Source organism: Athene noctua, chromosome 1, assembly GCF_965140245.1.
Source record: "Athene noctua chromosome 1, bAthNoc1.hap1.1, whole genome shotgun sequence".
NCBI lineage: Eukaryota > Metazoa > Chordata > Aves > Strigiformes > Strigidae > Athene > Athene noctua.
This window is the reverse complement of record NC_134037.1, coordinates 112,875,128-112,898,554: the sequence shown is the minus strand read 5'-3', so window position 1 is coordinate 112,898,554 and position 23,427 is coordinate 112,875,128. Positions and strand designations below refer to the sequence as shown.

General features: G+C 34.9%; 1 protein-coding gene across 27 annotated transcripts in view; it reads left to right on the top strand.

Annotated features, from left to right (window-relative positions):
• The window catches only part of NRXN1 (neurexin 1), a 740,630-nt gene that overhangs the window by 272,262 nt on the left and 444,941 nt on the right, over positions 1-23,427 (top strand). The window contains exon 8 of one of the 27 annotated variants that reach the window (XM_074897434.1): positions 755-860. The exons of the other annotated variants lie outside the window; for them this stretch is intronic. Within the exon in view, the coding sequence (XP_074753535.1) occupies positions 755-811 (57 nt within the window). The 3' untranslated portion in view covers positions 812-860. Of the gene's footprint in view, positions 1-754; positions 861-23,427 lie in introns of those variants that run through there. 27 annotated transcript variants of the gene reach the window in all.

Sequence of the window (23,427 nt, the reverse complement as noted above, 5' to 3'; positions counted from 1 at the left end):
TGTGTTGGTAAGATCAAGATATGTCTTACTATGCAATCAGTGGTAGAGAAATAAATGATGTGGCTCTCTTTGACTTCCCAACCCATTTTACCAGACATTTAGGAGTGGGTAAATTGAGAATGGCTTCTATAATGCGTATGCTAACTGGGACTAAATTAGAGTATTTGGATCTATGTCAGGACACAATGACTGTTCTGCCAGTGAATGTTCACATCTCTTTTTTGTTTTCTACTGTGTTTCACTACTGTGTTTAGTTATACTATATAGGTATGTATTGAAACAATCTATTCTGGATCCTTCCAGAATGTCTCTTGATACAGATTGGTGGATTTTTGTTTGACGAAAGAAACAATTTTGGAAAACGGAATAGAACTTCCTAAAGTTGAACAGAAATGGAGCTTTTTCAAAAAGAGTGGAAAGTTTTGACTGGAACAGGACATTTTAAGAAGCTTTATTTCTAACTAGAAAGGTTAAAATGTTGTAATAATTTTTAAATGTTCAGTAGAATACCTCAAAACAAAATAAAATTCCCTATTCTTGTTGACTAAAACTATTCATTAATACTATAGATTTGATGCAACTACTTTTCACAAGGAAAAGTTTTTCTTTTATAATAATATTTAAAAATCATTGAAGATGCATACCTTCAAATAAAAGTATAAGCATTATTTTCTGTGATTTTCTAACTTTCTCTATTTTTTTTCTAATTAACTTGGTGGTTTTTTAAGTTTGTTGTGTTTTTTGATTTTTATAGTTACTGTCTGCCTTCCACTCTGAAAAGTCTGTACTTCTTAAGAAAACTCATGCTTGAATTCTCATGCAAATTTGATATAATCGGCGCTCTACAGCTGTTCTCATTCTGACATCCTCCATCTGCTTCCAAAATCACAATTTCTGCATCTGTACTGCCTTGCCTGGTATAATATTTCTTTTTGTTTTCCATTAATTATTAATGTGGCTTCTTTTTTCCGTGTAATCTTTAGATTGTTGATTTTGTTTCTCACTTTTTCTGTTATCTTTCTGCTCTCAGATATTTATTTTGCATAGGAAAAATATGTAGTCTCTGGAAAGATGTGATACCTAGATCACAGTATTTAGTATCTGTTGCAAGCTGACTCCTGGGAAATGTCTGGCAAATTTTTGCCGAGACATTTCTAGGCTGAGGATCCTCTACTGAGTAACTCAAGACAGCAGTCAATTGAGAGACAGCAGATTAATAAATCTTTTGTTGCAAAGACAATCAGAGAAGCTAATGTGTTAATATGTAAGGAACCATTTCAGTGTTCAAGTTAAAAAAAAAAATATATATAAAATACTAAGTTTTGCTAACACTGATAGAGACATCTCTAAATATACTTGTTCAACTAGTGACTTCATTACTGAAGATCAAGAGGATTTTGTTCACGTAATATCAACATAATTTTGAGAAAGTAGTCTCTGGCACAAATTTTTTTGAAAAAAAAAAAACAATTTGTTGAAGAGAGGCACTAAATTGTGTTTATTGTGGAGTTGGAAAATGTGTGTATTTCATATGGAGGAGCTATATGTAGTAAATGTGGAAGTGGGGAGGATATATTTCTCAATTCATCCATCTCTCCCTTTTGAAAAGGTCATGTTTTGGCCTTATGCCTCTTCCGCAATTTGTATGCATAGAATGATAACATGCTTTGAAATACTATTTTGCTCAAGAACATTCTGCATTTTATCACTTACTATGTGGCAGTTTATAACATTTTTTTTATTCATAAACATTTAAAAACAAGTGACAACTGTGGGGATGATGATTTTTAAAATAAGTTTTCTGGATTGTGTGAGCATTATCTGAAAAAAGGACAACCCCCAAGAAAATGTAGGAAAAAATGAGTGTTAGTACAGAAAATCTTTCCTTTTACAGTCTTTATGACTAACTCTGTGAGCTGTGAAAGGCCTGTGTCCATCCTTTGTTTATCAAAATAGCTATGTATCTTAAATCTCTACTTTCTGATAAAGGTGTGTCCTTTAGGTACAGACGAATGTAAGTCATCCATGTATACAACAGTGCACCTATCAGGCATTCTGTGGAGGCTCAGGAAGATCAGAAACTGTGGCTCCAGATTTTTATGCTCTTGTGCCATATTGCACCATGCTTACAAGAATCTGTCATATTCCTATGTTTAAATTCTCTGCATTCGTATGGAATAATAAATAGGACATGGATCCACTTCAGTCTATAAAAAGAATAGGTTAAAAAAAGCTACCAACTAGAAATCTAGTGTAATTAAATTCAATGAAGGCTAATATTTAAAAGCATCTATTTACAATACAGTGTAGGAATGGACAATCTATAATGATGAGAAAAGAAATAGCTGTTGTAAGCAGACCATTGAAATATTACACTTTGACAACATAGAAACCTTATTAACCACAAGCACGTAAGGGCTTGCTAAATTGTGAGATTTAATACTTAGCTCAAAGAACGTGTGGTACTTTAAATTTATATTAACCTGAGTGACCTACCCAGCCTGGTTGTCTTTAATCCTTCTCCACTCCCAGCACTATGAAAATCCCTGCTGCCTCTTGAATTTATTGATGGTATTTACAGCTATGGCCTTAAACACTAACGGTGTTCTGTAAATTCTCTGCTTGTAGGCAGAGTTATGTGCAAACATCTTTATTTGTGTTGTTTGTTTTGTAGGTTAACTTTTATAAATTAAGTTCTATACCTTGGCCTTCAAAGCTTTTTCTTACGATTATAGTTCATTTTGCTTGTTTCCACAAAAAACTCTTCATAACTTTAAATTTTCCTACAAGGCTATTCCTGTTTACCAATAATTTCTATTTAATTCATGTCCTTTACTAATATTGTCCAAACTGTACTTTTGGGTTTTATCAGACCTTTGTGACCATCATAACATTGAGTGTGTCAAAAGTGAAAGAGTCTCATAGAATTCATGTTCCAATAATCTTAGGAATTATAAATTCCAGCCCTTCAGTTTTTATGACTTGTCCAGGGTACGTGGGGCATGATACAAATGAATAAACGAATAGCAGATTTCTGTGTATAAGACAGTGAATGCTTACAGAAATCTACTTATTTATAAACGATATATATTTCAAAGGGAAGGGAAGAGAGAGAGGGCTGAAATCAAAACTTTAAATACAAACAACAAAATATCTTGTTGGTAGTGGAGCATGGGGTTTTGCATGTTAAAGTTCTACTGTAATTGTTTATCATGTTTTAATTTTCTTGATTTTTGTTTCATTTCAGTGAAATACGGAGATGCTAATTTAGAAGAACCATTGGGATTCTGTTTAAAACACTGGACTTCTACTGTTTTAGACTTACCTTAGGCTTTGCTAACTTGTAGTCAAAACCAGTCAAGCAGTTCAAGTATCTAAACAAAACTATACAAGCGTTTGAGAGAGGGGAAGTGATTCTTTTTTTTCCCCAAATATCTAAGTAAATTATTTTACCAGGTCACACTTGTACTCTCATAGACCTCATTCATTCACTCATCATCATCAACTAATTCATCAAAACTACTAAGTGGTCTGGCCTGGATTTACAGTGTTGAGCATGAAGCTGAAGGGATGCTGGGTATGAAGTACTCGCTACATCTCTTGGGCTCCCTTTGCTGGCAGTGGTTTGGACTGATTCTTTGTACTGATATTTTTAAGTGAGCAGTTGTTACTGTGGGATGGTACTTTGCTTCAGATTTTTGTTTACTTCAGTCTCTGTAGCTCTTACACAACGAGCAGCAGCTCCTACCTGTATTTTGTTTGAAAAGTATGTGTGCAATATGTCTTTCCTTGTTTGGCTAGAAGAAAAGTGAATGGCACACGTGATACGCTGCAATCGTGTTGCCATCCTCCTGTTGTCAGATTTCAGGCTTCTGCTGAAGGGTTGTCTTTGTAGTGCTCCAGTCTGAGCACAGGCATTCTCGTCTTGACAGAAACAGCTTTTTCTCAATTTTTCAGCTGGGAAAGATGTTCTGGGAGTTGTTTCCGAGAAACAGCGTTCTTTGTAACCAGGCAGGCTGTTCTTTTTAACTCTTGTTCTGGTAGTTCTGCTTCTGTTTTCTCACACATGTGTTTTCATTTCTAGTTCATTCATAACAGTCTTAGTCCTGTTACAAAACTGTTAAAAATGTGATAGTTACCTAAATTGTACTGAAGTCCAAACTTGCAGTCCTGAAATCTGCAGGTCAGCTGGTTTCTATCCATGGAGGTTCCTAGAGATGTTGGAAGTCAGTTTAAGTTCAGTAACGTAGTTTTTTTTTCCTGAGTGGTTACACAAGTTTTGATGCTTAGGTCTTAATTCTGACATTAATTGTTACGTACTTTATATATACATTTGACTGAAATTAAGAAACTCTGCATGACTTCACCCTCCTGCTCTGAAAGGCGCAATTCAATAGGCTTTGCAGTAAAAGCTGGCTTCTCACAGATTAGTGATAGGCGCTTCTTATAAAACATGGGCAGAAACTGTGATGCTGTGTTCAGAATGTGGGACACAGGGTTTGGTTCTTCAGGAGAATAAAATTTCTGTTCTACCTTCTCGGGTGAGTATAGTCACCACCAGCTTATTATCTGTAGAGAGGACTGCGCTGCTGAAACCATGGTGTTGTGTGAAATTCAGATTTGTTAGGTTAATATAATAGTGCTAGAAAATGCATGACTAATGGCCAAGACCACAAGGACAGAGAAACTTGCTTTCAGAACTGGTTCTGTCTTTTACCTCGTGACTTTCATGTAAGTAACAAGTGTTAATACTCACCCACCTGTATTATTTCTCTGCTGTCTAGCTGTAAGTAGCTGCATACTGACTTGAGTTGACTGACTTGTTAACATACTAGAAAGTTTTCCTTTTATCTACTATAACACATGCTTTTTAGGGATGGCACATTTTTTCCATCTGTGAAATAAAAAAGTAATAATACTGTGTATGTGAAATGCTTCGATAGCTAAAATTATTAGTGGTCTTGTGATTTTTCTCGTTTTACCATCGGGAATGACTGTTCGAGAGCAGATGAATAGCTCTTTTCACAAGCAGGCCACATTTACCAAAATAATTCCATGTGCTGCAATGAAATATTCATATTCAAAACAAAGAATAACCTGAATGGAAATAAAACTATCTCTGCATGTTTAGTTGACATAAATATATAACTATATGTTGCTCTTGCCCACAATATCTAGCTGTGGTTGGAAATCCTCTTGAAATTGCTTAGTATTAGTGAAAAAAAAGTACTAGCTGTCATTCATCTGATTTACTTCTTTTTGTTAGACATAGTATGGAGATGTCAGGTATTTATTTCTGTGCAATATCATTTTTATTCATGTCAACATTACAAAGTTGCTCTGCCTTGCAGTCCTCCTGCTGCCAGAGTTTTGGGCCACATTTGAACAGCTAATATACTATCTGATATAGTCAGAATTTGTGAAGTTCTATCTCAGTCTTGGATGAAGAAATAAAAAGTATCTTTAAGATTTGCATATAACCTCTATATTCACTCAATTAGAAATCAGTTGTGCAAACTGCTAAGCATCTCTGATCGAGTGATTGAAGCAGGCATGCAAATGGAGCTTTGTAAGGTTTTGAGGTTTTGTTTTTTGTATTTGTTTTTGTTTTTGTTTTTTTTTCTTGGGGTTTTATCTTTACAAACACTAAGTAGCTAAATTTTGAACACATTTTCAAAACAAAATCATAATTTACTTTATTTCAAGCAAAGATCTTTTCATATATATATATATATATATCTTTATGCTATTTTTTCCCCCCAGATACTATGCTAAATTTGCAAATAGTTTCAGCTGGCCTGAGATCACTTTGGATGAATGCATCAACACCTTCAGTCTTGTTAAATGGGTGTCTTAACTTCTATTATTCCTGAATTATTTTTGTCTGTGCTGCTGTGAACTAGAACAATAATATTAATATTGCATGTCCGCATTTGCCTCTGGTTATTTATGCTTTTTTACTATTGAGTAAGTGTGCCAAGCAAAACCACTGGATTTCTGCCAAATAAATGGCCCAACAAAGAATTACAAAGCAAATAATAAGTAGAGCCTCAACTTAAAAGCGAGCAAAGTGACGTGGGCCTGGTAAATCCAAATAGTGGGACAGTGTAAGAAATATCCATTGTCTCAGAAAGATACAGACTGTGCTCCGGAGTATGGTGGTGACAACAGCAGACAGCAATACTAATAAACCCACTGCAGACTTTAGTGTGAACGTTCCCAAATAATAGGTGAACATAAAGAGTAAATATGAAAATTTTATCTAGCTTTATATATTGAAACCATATGGTCTATATTTGTTTCAAGTTCCTATTTTGTAATGGTCCCTGCTAATACGGTTTTTCAATTCTCCTTGTTCACTGTAGGTATTGTAGGCTCATTTAAAGCTTGAAACAGTTGCAGCTTGTGTTTAGTACTGTTAAGAAAAAGCATCTGGAGTCTAATTTATAACCGTTAATAAAAAAACAAAAAACAAAACCCAAAGTAAAACAAAATTCTGAAGCTTGTTTGTTTTACTCCTTTTAACCCACTAATTTTGGAACTAAGGAGAGGAGAAGATCAGCTATGGTATTAATAAATGGTCGCTATTTCAACATTTTGAATGTTTTAAAGTTTTAATCTTGTACACTGAAGTTAGTACTCACAATTGTATGTCACATTGAGATTGGAGCCATTGAAATGGATGGATTTCTTTTATGATGTGGTGTTTCATTTAATGTGAGCAGGAGCACCAGCCTTCTGAACTAGTATTGGTAGAGAACAGGATTGTTTTTATGACTGAGTAATGTGTTTTTAGCATCTTTTTCCTTGTCTGTAGAAAGGTGTTAAAGTGAGCTATAGGAGAAGAATAAAATACACTTGCGGATAATAGGTTCCATAGTAATGATACTGATTTCTGTTTGAATCTTGAACTGAAGAGATTTTCAGCTGTTTTTTTTTCTCTTAAAATGATTTTTCTTTCTGACCCTATTGAATAAATATGGAAGAAAGTTTTCAGGCTGTAAAGATGGATGTTGTTTCTCTCTTTTTGCTTGTCTTTTTGCTTGGGTTTTTTTGGTGGATTTTTTTTAAGCTGTGTAAGGTTTCTTTTAGGCTTCTGCTGTTAACACTTGAGTACTCAAATGCACGCAAAGCAAATTTGAGCATTCTTCTGATTTCCCAGGACCAAAGCAACATTTTTTTTCAAATATTAAATTATACCAGAGTCCTGCAGATGTCTCAGGTACAACTGACAGTTAGAATGATAGCAGATTCCTGTGGAGATCATGTCAAAATTTTAGTCTGAGTGTTTAAAAATCTTGACTATTAATATTTTCAAATGGACAAAACAGCACAAGTATGTATTCTTCCAAATATATCATACTGTTTCCTGTATATGCTCCTGCTATTTTTGTAAATACTTAAAAGCCTTTCCTGGTAATTTACATTCTGTAATTCCTGTACTGTAATATCCTTGTTCTTATTTTTACTTTGCATCATGGAAAGGCTAGCTGTGTTATATTCTTTCCTTCAAAACAAGACAAAATCTGTCAGTATTTTTCTCTATTAATATTTTATAATCGCTATTTGCTTCCTGGGGCATATTTACATCGCAGCAGCTCTTCTCTACCCACATGATCTGTGGATTTGTGAGGTTACAGATGGAAGTGCTAGCAAGGTGCCTAACTACAGCTCTTTTTCTGTGAGGTAATTTACTGTCATTATTCTGGGATTATGTGAACCAAAAGACATGAGAATTAAAAAGATGACATCCAGAAAAACTGGTGGTCTTGCAGTCTGTGCTCTGTCCACCTGTGAAAGGGACTCCCGAATCAGTTGCTGGGACATCTGCTGGAAATGTTAGTGGAACCAATTGATCACATCCTGTTGCTTCTCCTCATTTTTGAGCTATATCTGTCTATTCTCCTTTCTCCCTTTTTCTGACACTTAGCTATATACCTGTGATAGTCTAAAGACTTGTCAAGAAGATTATCCTGCCTACAAACCTATTTTGTCTTTTATATCTATATTGGTTTCTTACTGCTTTGTGTGGTATTGTCCTTATTTCTTGGTTATTTGCATTTACCTGTTAATTTTCTTCTGCTGTGGAAATGCTTTCCATTGAAATATTTTGATTTAAAATATTTTGAAGCTAGAGTGACATTGAGATATCACTGAAATTATGCCAGATGTAATTCATGCAGTGGTTCTCATGGTCACTTCTTGGCTGAACTATTGCACCTATAATGCATATCAGATGCCTCAGGGTGAGGAATGAGGTAACTCATGGGTGATATGTCTGGAAATTTTATCTCTTAAGAATAAACTTGGACTTAGAACTACCTGAAATATATTTTTCTTGAGGCATTTTGTGAGGATGCCGGTTAAAAAAATATCACTTGATATATAACTTGAAATATAACTTGAAATATGGTAATTTTGTTCTGCATAGCAAATAAAAGCAATTTTTTTTGTTTACATCAGACCAACTCAAAGTACACATTGTGTGATTTTAAACACTTTTTAAAAATTTTAAAACCAGCAAAAATATGAATTGTGTCATTTTACAAGGAAACAACACTATTTTGGAAAGAGTACTTTGGTGTAGGAATGGCATATAAATTAGCTGGGGTTTTTTTAATCTGTATGGAACTGAAAATTTTGTAGGGAGGCCCATTTACAAAGAAAAGCATTTGAGAGAAAATGGTGATTTTCAATGGTGTATGTCATGTGGAGCCTTCAGAACACAGTGGGAACGTGGCTTGTGTCTCTTTTCTTTCCCCTTTTTGTTGTCAGTATGCTGGATATCATACTGAGGATGAAAGAAAAGGAGGAAAAGAAAAATTGAAATTGTCATTTCAAGTGAAATTACAAGATTTCCAAAAACACGTGATAAGCATAGGTGTGTGCTCATTAGTGATTTTTTTTTTTTTTTTTTACTAAAGTTAAGATTGCTCTTCATTCTGTCATTCAGTGTGAGAAGGATTCCTTAACTAAGTAATTTCAGTAATCTGTTTTTTTTAGGAGATAATCACTCTTTCTGTGGTATTCCTGGCTTCCTGATTGGAGGAACATGAGTGCTATTAATAAAGTAGTTTTTATATCTTTTATTTCTCTGTGCATTTAACTCTGATAATTACTTTACAAAGCCTTAAAGTCCCTGTGAAAAAAATACAAATCATTTGTTTAAAGAAGTAGAAAAAGGAATGAAGATGTGTTTGAACTGTCCCTTCTTCCCCATTTATGTAAATTCATATAGTAAAAGTCATACTTCTTCCAATCTGTGCAGCACTTTTTTCTAAAAGTAATCTTAACGATGATAGTAAAATATTGAATGCTTTCTTAATCATTGTAAACCACCAGAAAATATAGAAGTGTTTTAGTACATACTACTAATGGTACAAATACTTTAAAATGACTTCTAGCATAATATTTTATTGTTTTATACAAGAATTCATATATCCTAAGACACAGAATTTAATATTCTGTTTTCAGTTTATGGTCATCATTCAACATAGGGGACAGAAATTGATTAGAGAAGTGGCACAGGATTGAATTGTAAACATGAATGCACAGAGCTATGTGGGGTTTGTGCATTATAACAGATGGATACATTAATAAGAATTTGCTGATGAAGTAGTTTGGCATATAGACCAGACATCACTCTGGGACAATTTTATTTTAAATGTCCAGAGATGGTGGTATTTGTGCATTTTACATTGTTCCATAGTTAGAGTGAAATTTCAGGCTGTTTTAAGCAACTTTTAAGATGTATTAAGAAGAGTATCTAGCTTTTTCAGTGATATTTACTTGACAGGGATAGTTAGTGTACTACACTTGAGTATCTCCAAAAGAAGCATTTTAACCTTAGTATGGTAAAAACCAAAGGGAAAAAAACACCTTTGTTAATTGTAAGGGAATTAGTGCATCAAATGACAAGAAGTTCAGTATCATTAAATATATAGTGGAATAGATGTGAACTTCTAGTCTGAAGCTTGTTAATAACATTTGTATCTGTAGCTAATGAAGAAAAAATGTAATACTAAAATGCAAATACTATTTCTAATTAAAATTAGATTTGTGTCAGTGAAACTCTGCTGTCTCTCACGAGATAACTCTTGATTTAACTTAAACAGAAGAGAGGGGCCTCTGTCATATTATTCTGCTTTTTAACATTCTTGGAACAAAAGTTATATGTAGCATAAATAGTTTGCTCGGTTGGAGGGGAGAAGAAAAAAGCTTTTTCAGCAAATAGTGAAATAGTGAATAATATCTGAATTCTTTCCTGTTTGAACGTCTAGGTTTTGGCAGTAATTTGTTCTAAAGGTGGCCTAGTTAGATTTCACTGTATGTCTCTTAGAAGAGAAGGAAAGATGTGGCTTTATCTAATCAGTGATGTGGCTTCCTTATTTTGGTGAAAGCAGGTAGAGTCTCATAATATGTTTTAAAGATGTTGCCCTTTGCTGATCATAAGTTTACGTGAAGAGTACATTTGCAAACTCATCCTGAAAGATTAACAGATGTTAAAGAGTTCAAGTTCTTACAGATAGAGAATAAAGCATGACGGTTCTTTTTCATAAGTGACATTTTTGTCAGTAACACCTTCATCTGATGACCGTATGGCTCTCTTTAGATATGTATGCAAAGCATAATGGTAGCTAATTATGCAAGATGGATGTTATATTCACATAGGCAGAGCTCAGTCATATTTCCTAGACTACTTTAGAGTTGCCTTCCAAATAGAAATATCTGTGCTGTTATATATCCGTCCAATGCTGCAAACTGGATATGCAAATGAGAAGTAGGGATTATGCCCTTAAATGTCTTGTATGCTGTACATAACATCTAATGGCACATAAACCCTTCCTGTGTCACTAATCACTTTCATTAAATAAAAAAAAGTTTATTAAGGATGGAAAGGTAGACATCTGAGGATGAACTGTCAAATTTACCATTATTTCCCCTGTAAATCCAATCTGTGTAGTGGATGAAGGCTCTTTTTTATATATATGTATATGTGACAGTCATAAAAGACACTTTCCTGTGTTGGACGGCAGTAAAAAGCTCACTTCAGAAACTGGGAATGAGGAATTTCCCAATTCGGAGGTATTTCTTTTGGTAACGTAAACAAATTATTTTGATGTAAACTTTTGCTTGTTTTAGATGTAACATTCTTAATTATTTTTTTTCTTGGGAAAAAAGTGAGGAAAATTGCATTCGATGCAAGTATGACAATCCATTCCCCTCCACAACCTACTGTGATTATGCATCATTAATCTGTCATTCCCTGCTGTTGGTTCAGACTTATAGCTGGCAGCAGTAGAAGGCTGTTATCAGTGGTACAGGAGAAGTTCCTGATGTAGAGTAACCAAAAGGATATGTTGAGTATATTTGACCTGCACAGGCTATTCATTATCCTTCCATTTTTGCTTGAATTCTTTTCCTTACCGTCTAGGTTTTGGGGAGCTCCTCTTCCATATAACACCTGCAGGAGAAAAGAGGAGAAATTTGAGGCTTTGTGAGGAAGAATATGGCATGGCCAAGTAGTTCAGTATTGCTGGCTTTGCTTTGTGGTATTGGTATTTCCTTCCTGAATTCTTGCTACAAAAGTAGTAACTCTACAGGCTTTGTTGCTGCAAGCTATTACTGTTGATTGCGTGGCATGGAATCAAGCCTGCGGAATGTTTATTCACTTTTATTTTATTCACATTTAGCAGTCTGCCAAATCTGAAATGATTAATGCTTTATAACTGGATAGATATGGACTAAAGAAAAGGAATTGTCCACTTTCAGGGTTTTCTTTGATAAATTTATGAAGCTTATTGAAAGAGCAAGCTCTGAGAAAAAGGTCAGAGCTTATTAAAAAAAGTATTTCTTAAATATAGACCAGAGTAGGAAGTGTTTGTCAGTTTTAACAGAGGTTTTTTTAGGAGTTCCATGTGTACGTACAGCATGACTATAAACGTAAGCCTACTATTTTAAATGTTTTATTTGAAATTCTAAAATCTAATATTTACTTTTTTAAAATAATCAAATTTAGGTGTTTAGACTACGTATTATTGTCACAGAAGTTACAGCACATTTAGAATAGTCCAAATGCATAAGTGTACAATTGAATCGCATACCCTTTTGATGTGAACAATAGACCTCCTGACTTTTATTATGACTCTTTATATTTAGATCATGGTCATAGAGTTCGTTTTATGCAAACACTTCTACTTCTGTACAAATACTACTGAAATAAATAGTATTCAGTATTTATTATTTTTAACAATTTTTGTGTGCGATAGCACAACAGGTTTTATTTAAATACAGAGTGCTTTATGTGCAAATCTGGAATGCACATGCTCTATAGAAAATCTTGAAGTTTGATACCGTGCAGTATGACCTAATGTGGTAGCTGCTTTGCTAAGGGAGTGAATCTCTTCAAAAATATTATTTTATATTCCAGCAATAATTGAGACTTTGATGCAATTTATTTGTTGGTACTAGTTCTGTAAGCTGCCACATACCAAAGATTATTCTGGAAAAATATGGGTTCTGCTTATAGAACACCTGATTATATGTGGGTTTTTTTTTAATATGCTGTGGATAGAGTTATATCATTGCAAATGGATGAAAGAGTCTCTCAAGACTAGGTAGATGTCCCCTAAAAATCAATTGTTCACTTTCCACTGTGTTGGTTTATTGGGAGTGGAACTATTACAACTCTTATTTGTTAATTGCTGTTTTATTTTCTCTCTTTCCCATTTGTTATAACTGATTGTGGTTGCTTTTTCAACACAGATTAAAATCAGTAGCAAGATGACTTTATTTTTGCTTTGTATGATAATTATTTTTTTTAATTCCACATATGTATTTAATGTAGTGAAAAAAGGAATGCACAAATCCAGACTTTGCTACAGATTTGAAAGTAGCTTGTCACATTTTAGTTCCTTCCTCAGTGTTTTCTGCCAGAGGAGTGTAATACTACAGAATGAAAAGATTCTACATGTGTTATTGTTTGTATGGTCACTTAAAATTTAAATGTGAAAGAGGTTACTGGATAGTTTGTCACCTATGGGGAAAAAAAAAAAAAACAAAAAAAAAAACCAACCCAAAATCCCCACAACTCTTCTCAAGTCAGCAGTATTTCCATTTGGTCTTTGGGATGCAGACCTTTGCAGGACCTGGGGTACATTAACATTGAGTAGTTTTCACTGTTATCTGCTTTCATTGTGTCAATCAAGTCACCTACAGGAATCAGGAAGATTTCAGAAAGTCTGAAGTGAAGAAAGTTGTGTTTTCAGAGGGCTTCTCCTATTGCATTTTTTAAAAAGCTGGAAAGTTTGCACATTTACACTGGTTGATTTATATTACAAATGTGGGAAACTAGTATTAGCAAGAGTGAATCCTTTGGAACAAAATTTGATTGTTGGCTGGTAGACTTTTCTTTAGCATAGGACAGAGAGAGGCTCTATGGGTATATGCCCAGGAATAATTCATTGTTATCGATAAAAGTTATAACCTGACTTATCATCTGCCTACCTTCCATTAGAATCAATAATATTATTTACATTATTTCTCTAATGCATTACTGGATTTTTATTGGGGTTGACCCTGCCACCACTCAAAAAATGGAGAAGCTTCCATTGATCTCAGCAGTGCAGAATCAAAGCTGCCTTCATCACAGTGCACTCAAAAAGTATATCAATAATTAAGTAGGGGGACTGTTGTCTCTTTTGTGGTACATAAACAAGGTGCTCATGTTTAAGGAGGCATTATGGTCATAAGCAATCTGGAACCTACATATCTGGATACTGTTCTTGAAATTTCCATATATAATTGTTAAGCTGGTTTCCAAGACACTTTGTGTGCCTTTGCAGACTGTTGGATGCAGCCTGTTTCCTGACCTGAGGTTTTGTAACACTTGATTCTCTATGGCTCCTTTTCTGCTGATATATACAGTATATCTTATGAGAACATAATTTCAGGTTGCGAGATGCTATTAAATTCTTGGATGACTGAAGCCACAGATCTTATGAAGCAGTAGATTGTCTCGTTATTGGCAGGAGAATGCAGTGGTTTTGACTAGGCAACAGTGATTCGTTCAGCTAACATTAAGAAAGTGTGGTGACATCTATAGCTATGTCGACCTGTTTATATCTGTATTAAATTTAACCAGAAGTTTGACACTCATAGTCTTTAAGATTGTCCCAATTCTGTAATCTTCTATTGATCAAAACTGCCACAGATTCCAAGGAAGACTGGTAATCTAATGTGGCCTCCTGTATAAAATAGGTCATTGGGTTTCGCCAAAGTAATTTTTCTCAAATACAGTAGCCACTGTACTGTTTTTACTGCTCCACTTAAAAAAAACCCAAAACACAGTCTACCACATTTCACGGGAAATACTTCTAATGGTTAAATGGCCTCCCTTTTATAAGTATGTACCTTCACATATAACTTAATCTACTTTCAGTTTATTTTCCTTTGTGTTTGGGCCCCCTGTTACCTATTTGATTTTTTCCCTCCGTGTAGATACTTTTGAACTGTGAGAGCTGCCCACCTCATTGTTAAATCAAACGTTCTGAATCCTTTGTATTTTTCTGTGTAGTATGTTTTCCAGTCTTTTGGTCACTCTTGCTGATCTCTGTACTTTTTTTTAGTTTTATATTTCAGTGTTATTATTATTTTCAGTTTTATATTCCTCTTTTGTGCAGGCTACATTACCAAACATTAATGTTTAGCTGATAATCCATCTTGAATCCATTCAAGATTTTTTTCTGAGGTACTTAAACTATTTAGGTTTCTTTTAAATTAGAAGGTTCCAATTTCTATCCAGAATACATCAGTGTTTCCTGAAGAGTGGCAAAATGAACACTAATATAAAAAAGAGTAGAATATTTGGGTGCATGATGCAATATTTAATCTACTAGCTTTTAAGTATGCACATTCAAAATGCAGCTGTTACATCTCAGTGTTTTTTCCTGTATCTCCTAGATCAATTAATATACAGATCACCATCTAATTAGTCCTGATTCATAGTCTGATGTAATTGCTACTAACACCCACTAACTAATAGGAGCTATATCAAGACTTTACTGTGGCAGATCTTACAGATCAACATTTCAAAAAGATCTCAAAGTGAAATAAAATTTAAAAATCCCATCAGTTTTGGTCTAACTATGGTCAGACTATGTTGAATTGCACATTTCTTGATTATGTTTCTATAGCATTTTGAGATTTTTCAGGATATATATATATATTAATAATATGAAAGTATGTGAGTGTGTGTGTTATTTTCTTCTTGACTTCAAATCTTGTGTGGCTCGTTAGGTGGTATTTAAAGTAGTCAAGAAATATAGTAAAGGATATGTTACTTAATTCAGGTAACTTGACATATACATTCACTATCACAGTAAAAGTGAGAAGATGGAGGTATTTTGAAAGAGGTGTGCCATGAAGCACCTTTGCTGTACATACAGAAAATGCCCAGAAAGACAAGCAAATTTCCTTTGAAAGTACAGGTGGACTCCATTAGTGGGTTCAGATGAACTTAATGAGGTAATTTTTTTAATGGACATCAGTATAGATTAGTGTAAAATTATTTATATTGGACAAACGGAAATGGAACAAGTAAATAAGTTGGCATGATATTTAAAAGCACAGTGCTAGCAAACTACTGAATAATTTTCCAGTGAAGAAATACAAACAAAGCAGACTAATGTTAGGCATATTTTAAGTGGCACTGAAGAAATTATGTCTCTTCTAAAAATACTCTGTATCCAAGCATGCTCATGGGAGATTTTTAACTACCTACATCTCTGAGTAGTGCTTTCAGCAAATTAGCAAGGAAATTCATAAATTACAGAGAAGTCAGATTCACTAAATGGAAAGCGGAGGATCCCAAAAGAGACATCCTGAGTCCATTTCTTGCTGACATGAATGGAAGTGAGTGAAAATGGGGAAAAGTGGAGAACTATATCATTAGTGACCAAAAAGTGGGTTTATGTTAGTAAGGAATGCAATTTACTGATCAGTTTTAAGCTGCAAGTTTCAGGGTGAATAGAAAATAACTACAGTAAGTAAAGTACAGTGAAAAAATACTGTTAAAATCCAGAAGGAACATCAGTGTACTTTGCTAGAATGACGAAGAGTGTGTTTTTCTTCAGGTTTTTAAAGTAGAATTTGAGTTAGAAATAGATGAACCTTTGGAATACCTGAGTTGTCCTGAAGGAATATTATATGAAAGGTCAATATTTAAAACAGCTTTAATGGGGAAGCTTAAGCTCGAAGTTAGATCACAGGTCAAGAATTGTAAGTCTCTTCAACTGACTTGTGAGTATAAATACTTGAAACATGAAACCAGACATGACAGTGATGAATGGGGGAGGCACACAAATGTGTTGTCTTCACAGCAGTTTTACAGGGATGATTACCAAAATGCTTCAGAATTTTATATCAAGAAATAATAACCTGAACGAAGTGGATAGCAGTGTACAGAAAGTAGATGAGAAATAAATTTAAGCAAAACCTAGGAACTGACTAACCTGATCGCCTTCTGCAATAAAAAACTAGATATTGTTTACCTGGACTTCAGCAAAGTCTTAGATACTGTTTCCCACAGTCTTCTCCTAGACAAACTGGTAAGACAGATTGGATGGGTGGACTGTGAAGTGGGTGGGAAATTGGCTAACAGGTTTGCAGTCAGTGAGGTACTCAATGGTTTTTACTCAGGCTGGAAGCCTGTCACAAGTGGAGTCCCCCAGGAATAGATACTGGGCCCCATGGTCTTCAACATCTTCATAAATTATCTACATGATGGGCTTGAAAGCGCCCTTACTAAGTTTGCTGGTGACACTGAAAAGGGTGGTGATGTGGACACGTCAGAAGGGAGAGCCATCTTAGAGAGACCTGGACAGGCTGGGAGAGTGGGCTAGTGAGAATAGTATGAAGTATAACAAAGTAAGTGTAGAGTCCCGTACCTAGGATGACATAACAGTAGAGCCCAGTACAGGCTAGGCTCTGTGTGGCTGGGGAGCAGCCTTGCTGAAAGGGACATGGGTGTCCTGACAGACAACTATCTGAACATGAGTCAGTAGTGTGCCACTGCAGCAGTAAAGGCAAATTGGATCCTGGACTGCATCCACAAGGGTATTACTAGCGGAGATAGTGATCTACTCGGCACTTGTTAGGCCACACCTGGAGTACTGTGCCCAGTGCTGGTCTGCAAAACTCAAAAAACATGGAAAGCCTGGAGAGAGTCCAAGGAGGACCATGAATATGATCAAAAGGTGTAGAGGATTTGTCCTATGAGAAAGGCTGAAGGAGTGCAGGGTCTTTTCTCCCTAGAGAAGAGAAGGTGCAGGGGGACCTCATCACAGTATTTTAATTAAAGGGTGGCTACAAAGAGGGTAGAGGCTCATAGACAACATGGAGATGACAAGGAGCAATGTGTGCAAGTTGCATCAGGACAGGTTTTATTTTGATCTAAGGAACCAATCTTGTACAATGAAAGCAATCAACCTCGCCAGGGACATGGCGGAATCCCCATTGCTGGAGCTTTTCAAGACATGGTTGGACAGGGTGCTAGATAATCTCACCTAGGCTCCTTTTCCCATGAAAGGTTAGACCAGATGATCTTCTGAGGTCAATTCCAAGCTGGACTATTCTGTGAAAAGCAAATTGGAGAAAGTCTAGGAGAGGAGAAAGGGTTGCTTATCATAAAGGAATTTAAATATGTGTTGTGAAGCAACTGTATCATGACAGACAACGATCTCTGAAGTGTGAAAGCTGCAGGATATGGTTTTCTGAGTTTGGGCCTCTAATTAAATTAAGAGACAATAATGAAGAAAGAGAGAGAGAAAGAAAGATTATTTTCCTTTAAGGCATCTATTCTGAAGCATTTAAAATCAGAACAGAAAGATCTCCAAAGCATACCTGACCTTTAAGACATTTTCATTATACATTGTGTTTTGTTAACACAGTGTGTTTGTCAATCATTTTTAGCTAGGACCAGGTATCTAAAATTATTATATATGAGGGGTTTTTTTCCAGTAAAATATCTGGCTGGTAATTGGCTGCTTTCCTTAATTGGCAAACTTAGTTGCAAAACCCCTTTTTGATAATGTAACTGCAGATTTAAAAATTCTGCATTGGCTATTTTTTCCAGAAAAAACAAACATTAATTTCTCTGACAGTTACTTGGAATGTGCGAAGAAATAGAGACTCCGAGGGAGACCAACAGCATTCAGGCACAGAAACTGATATGCTCAGGGAAAATGTCTGGTTTTTTCCTTAACAATAACTATAAATATTTAAAGAGTATAAATGTTAAAGTACAGAAGCACAAGGGGAGTAATGTGATGGTATTACTAAAGTGAAAATTCAGGTTGGCTGAGTATTAGGAAAAAATGATTGACAGTGAGAATAGATTATGTAGTGGAGCAGTTTCTCAAAGGTGTTGGTAAAAGCCCAGTCTCAGTCTTCACTGAGATACTTTGGAGTAGATTCTACAAAGAAGTAAAGCTATTCTGTGGGGAAATATGCTGTTCTTGGAGAGCTGTGCTAGAGGACTTAATAGATTTGCTACAGGTAATTTCTGTGACTCATTTAGAGATGTGTTACAGTTGTTTGCCCATTGAAAAGTTCTATAACATTTCCCACGTATCCTACTCAGTGGATCATAGCTAGTTTGTGTTCATCACAAACTTAGTAAATCAATATTCCATAATAGTATTTTACGTACATTATTCATTACATTGTGTGAAACAGACTGTTTAAAATAAGAGGAGGAAATAGGGGAGTGTGAAAGATGTAGGATGTTTGTGTTCTGGCAAGGGGAGTGTTTGGGGAGTTTACAGATCCAGTGCTTTCACTGTGACCTGGATTTCATCCTTTATTCCTAGTCTGTTTCTTCCTACATTCTAAGATCTTTAAGTGTTCTGGGTACTAATATTGACAAATATATATAATTTACAATATTCCAAAGGAAATGAACGCAGAAGGTTTTAGGAGTATACTTCCTTAAAGGACCTGATCTTCAGAAAATCACATTGTCTCTCAGATGCTAACAGTATTTCTTCAAGGACTTGCATATGCTTTGTTTAGGCACAAGCTGGAACCAAGTGAAGGAGGCTGTTTTGGTTGGGGGTTTTTTGTTTGTTTGGGTTTTGTTTTTTGTTTTTTTCCCAAAATTAATTCCTCTCCAGCACGTAGGATGTTCTGAAATACCACCAGGAAGGACACCCATTTCATACTGAATAGCCTCTGGTGTTCATAAACTTCTGATGTAGATCTCCTGCTGTGGAGGCTGGAAGTGATGTGTAGTGAGTTATCAATTATGTATTACTCCTTTCCACTTTCAAGAAATATCTAAGGGGAAGAAACTAAAAGTACTCATGGAGATGTTTTGGTCTCTTGATGTGGACTTGAACAACACTATTGATCAATCGTTGTGTGACTATTTGTCTCCTCTTTTTCCCCCTTTTTACTGTGCCCATGCAGAGATGCCAGAGCTTGGAAATGACTGAGAATTTCCTGAGCCTCTAGATGGGATGTTGAAAATACTTACTGTAAGGAACAGAATGTTCCTTTTCAGTCAATTCTTATGGATAGTGCTTATTTTGTGTTCAAAAGATTGAAAATTCTAGTCTTCCTCTCTTCTCATCCCATGTGCCCAGTGTGCATATATTTTTCAAATGATACAAGGTGCAGGTCAGCCACAGCTGCGTTCATAAATATTCATACCTGTGTAGATGGGGAAAAAAAATAAATGACAGGTTAGCATAAATTAAATATTCAGCACAACTCAGCAACATCAGGATTAAAATGGAAATATGCAAGGTACGGGAAAAACTGTTCCAAGAAAATGATTGAAAAGAAAATACTACTTCTGTATTTTTCATCAATCACTATATTTGTAAAAAAAAGAAATATTTTGCTCTGTATGAGATAAGGCAAATTAAAAAGATGGTAAAAGGCAGATTGGATTTTAAGAGCCAGCCAATAAAATGACGAAAGTAGCCAGAACCTGGCAGGAAGATGCTGATTAATTTTGTTCCTCCAGAATCATAGAACACAAATTCCCAAAATGTCATTGTCCTGGACAATATAAGGCTGCAAGCCTTGTTTGAAAGAAATGTTCATATGTGTTTGGATGTTTGCTGCCTACATTCTCCATTTCTTTAGTTGAGATTCTTTTTCCCTTACTGGAAATAGTAATCTTTTTAAGATTATTTAATATAAAACTGTAGTAGGTATTTGGATTATGTCCCTGGCATCTCTTCCACATTAAGTAGTAATACATCATACTAGTGACAGCTATTTGGTGATGTGTTACACTAATGGATAACAACAGAAAGTTCTGTGAGAACATATTATTGTAATGCATCATCAGAGTCCAAAATTATTTGGTAATATTGACCAGTATGAACACCTAGATGTCAACTTCCAGGTCCTTACAACATTTGCTTACGTGATGTGCTCATTTACCACTGATAGTGTGATACTTGTTTCTGTAAAGACTCCAGGAGTTAGCTGATCTTTTCTGTGCTTTTTCAGTTGAGACTCTGTTTGCTTTTAGGGACACACACAAAATTCACTGAGTTGATCAGAAAATTTTTCGTTACTGTAAAATAGCACTGAATCGTTCTGGCTGTAAACTTTGTATTTAAATTAATACCAAAGTTGCCTGTTTGAACAATGCTCTTGTCCATGTGTGGGGTATGAAGCAATCAGATTTGCCCAGACTTCACAGCCTGTTTCTCTATCAGCAGTTGAAAAAATTTCGATATAATCATTATGATAACATTTTTATTAGTTTTATTTAGACAATCTTTGAAAACCTGTAAACCAATATATACTTTGTCCCTGAAGAATTAAGGAATGTATTCAAGAGAATCCTTTATTCTGAATATATTGATTACTAGTATAAAAACAAATAAAAACCTTCCAAGATGGGAGATGGCCCACAAGAGTAAAATTACTTATGTGTTTGTGTGCACATCACTTAATAATTAGAGTTATTAAGATTATGCCTATAAAGAGTGCAAAGAGCTATAAAGGAAATTGAAAATCCAGTGAGGTAACTTACATGGGTAAAAGCCTAAGTATTTTGGCTCATCTGTGAACATGGAAACAAAATGATTAGCACATCTGACACCTTAAAGGTTTGTAGAAATAATTCTGTTGTATCTCCGTTTGTGATTCTTACCAGTTTCAAGAATTGAAATGTTGATATATTGAAACTGATAAGAAAACTTCTGACTGATGTTACTTCAGCTAAAAGCCTATAGCAGAAATGATCAGGAGCACATTTTTGTTCTCTTCCTGACCCCCAAAAAACCCCCATAAAACAAAACAGAAAAACCCAACTTGATACACTAACATGTTTTGTAAATTGGTCCCAGATTAGTGGTAGTAACCTATGATGTAATTCATTATGCTAGTTATGTAGTTTTTATTCAGGTATGAAGTGGCAAACTTTAGATGAGTAAAGGTTAAGAAGAGATACTACAAGTTAAATAGATCACACTGGTCAGTATGCTGTCCTCTCTTTTCTTGAAAGCTTAGAGGAAGTTGTTAGGAAGCATAAAAGTTGTCAAGTTCGTCATTCCTGTGAGACAAATTTAGAAATAGCTTGACTTACAGAAAAAGATTATACCATGAGGCCACAGTATCCGAGTCAATGATTAATATCAAGGGTGGCTAAGAATTTTAGTTTCCAAGCTTGTCTTTTGAAAGCATATTCCCTTACTCAGCTAGGGGACTATACTGAGAGGTCAAAGATGGAGGAATGTAAAAAATATCCTTCACTGAGTAACTGGTTATAATTTCTGCTTTTTCTAAGGTCAGCTACGTTGCTTGTGTCAAAATGAAAGGAGGAAAATAAGACATTTTTCGATTTAGAACTCTTGTCATCTTAATTTGTACTGATTTTTTTTTTTAAATATTCTTGCACTCTTTGAAAGAAAACTTAAAGTTTGAATCAGAAATGAAGCAATTCACTGTAAAGAAAGGGAATAGCATTTTAAACTATTTTCTTATAATTCAATTTGGAAACAATTTTAATCTGATTAATCCAGAACAACTTTTAATTTTTTTTTTTCCCCAAGAAATAAAAAAAGCATATAGTATTGTTATGTGCATCCTTTCAGTCATTATCTTTTCTTATATAAATCTGACTGGGATCTAATCAAAGTGTCATAGTTACAAAAGTATACTTGAGTGTTGGGTCAAGGTCTTGTATGGATGTTTGTGCATACTGAATATCCACATGTACTCTTTGAACACTATCCCCATTTTTTTTTTTTTCTTGAGAACTAAATCTGTCATCTAGGTGACAGCCCTGTAAGCTTCTAAACAAAGTGACACAAAAAACCCCAGTGCTTGTTCTTTGAAAATTCTCCTTTTCTTTTTAAACTGAAGCTTTCAGGAGATGCCGTGTGTGTGTGTGTTCCTATTTTGTAAAGCAGTCATTTTCCTCATTTATCAGTGGAGGGTGTCCACCTGGGGACACAGCAAGAACCCTTTACAGAGAGGAAGTGAATATAAATGGAAATAGCATGAGCAGGTCAGATTTTACAAGAGCAAATTATTAATGTTACAGCTTCTGAAAGCAGTGTGCCTCCTGTTAGCCTGTTGGTGTATCCTTCATCATGTTTGAAAGCCAAACCATTCCAAAGACTGCATTATGCTTTGGGTCTGACACTAGTCCAAGCACAGATTAAGACTATACTGAATTCATTTTCTGCAGAAAGGCAAATGCTTTTCTTCTTTGTGAGCTACAGTAATCATGAGGCCTATACCACACTGAGTTTTACCTTCTTGTCTGTTATCTTCTAATGAATTAGTTTTTATTGGATACCATCAACAGCTTGGTACATAATTCTGAATCAGTCTTTAACCAGTAAATAATAGATTCAGTGGGAATAAGGCCCCACTACAGAGAGCAGAATCTTTAAAATAATTTTGTCAACTTTTGTTTTGTTTGTTTGGGTTTTTTTTAAAAAAAAAGCATGTTACAACTCTTCACAATCTTGTATTGGGTTTTTTTTGAAGGGAGTCATACTGAGATGAACACAAGCAATAGTAATATAGATGTGGCTGCCCAAATTGTTTGTTTCGGTTTCATGTATACCCCTTATGTTTTAATTTTTATATACGCATAGTTTTGTGCATGTCATATAAGTAGTCCTAATAAAGTATTTTAGCAAAAATAGTTAGGAAATCTCTTTTGCCTGACACTTTTGCTGAGGAAAAGCCTATTTCCCCCCATTTTTCTGAAGCCATATTTCAAAGCACTTCAAAATATGCTTGATATAAAAGGTAGCTTCAATTTGAAGTGTTTGTTTGAAATTAAAAAAACCCCAAACAAATACAAAACATTTAAAGGTGAAAACAAATGTCAGAACATTGCGAGACATTCAACTGATGTATGCAATGAAATGGGGATATGAGAAATGT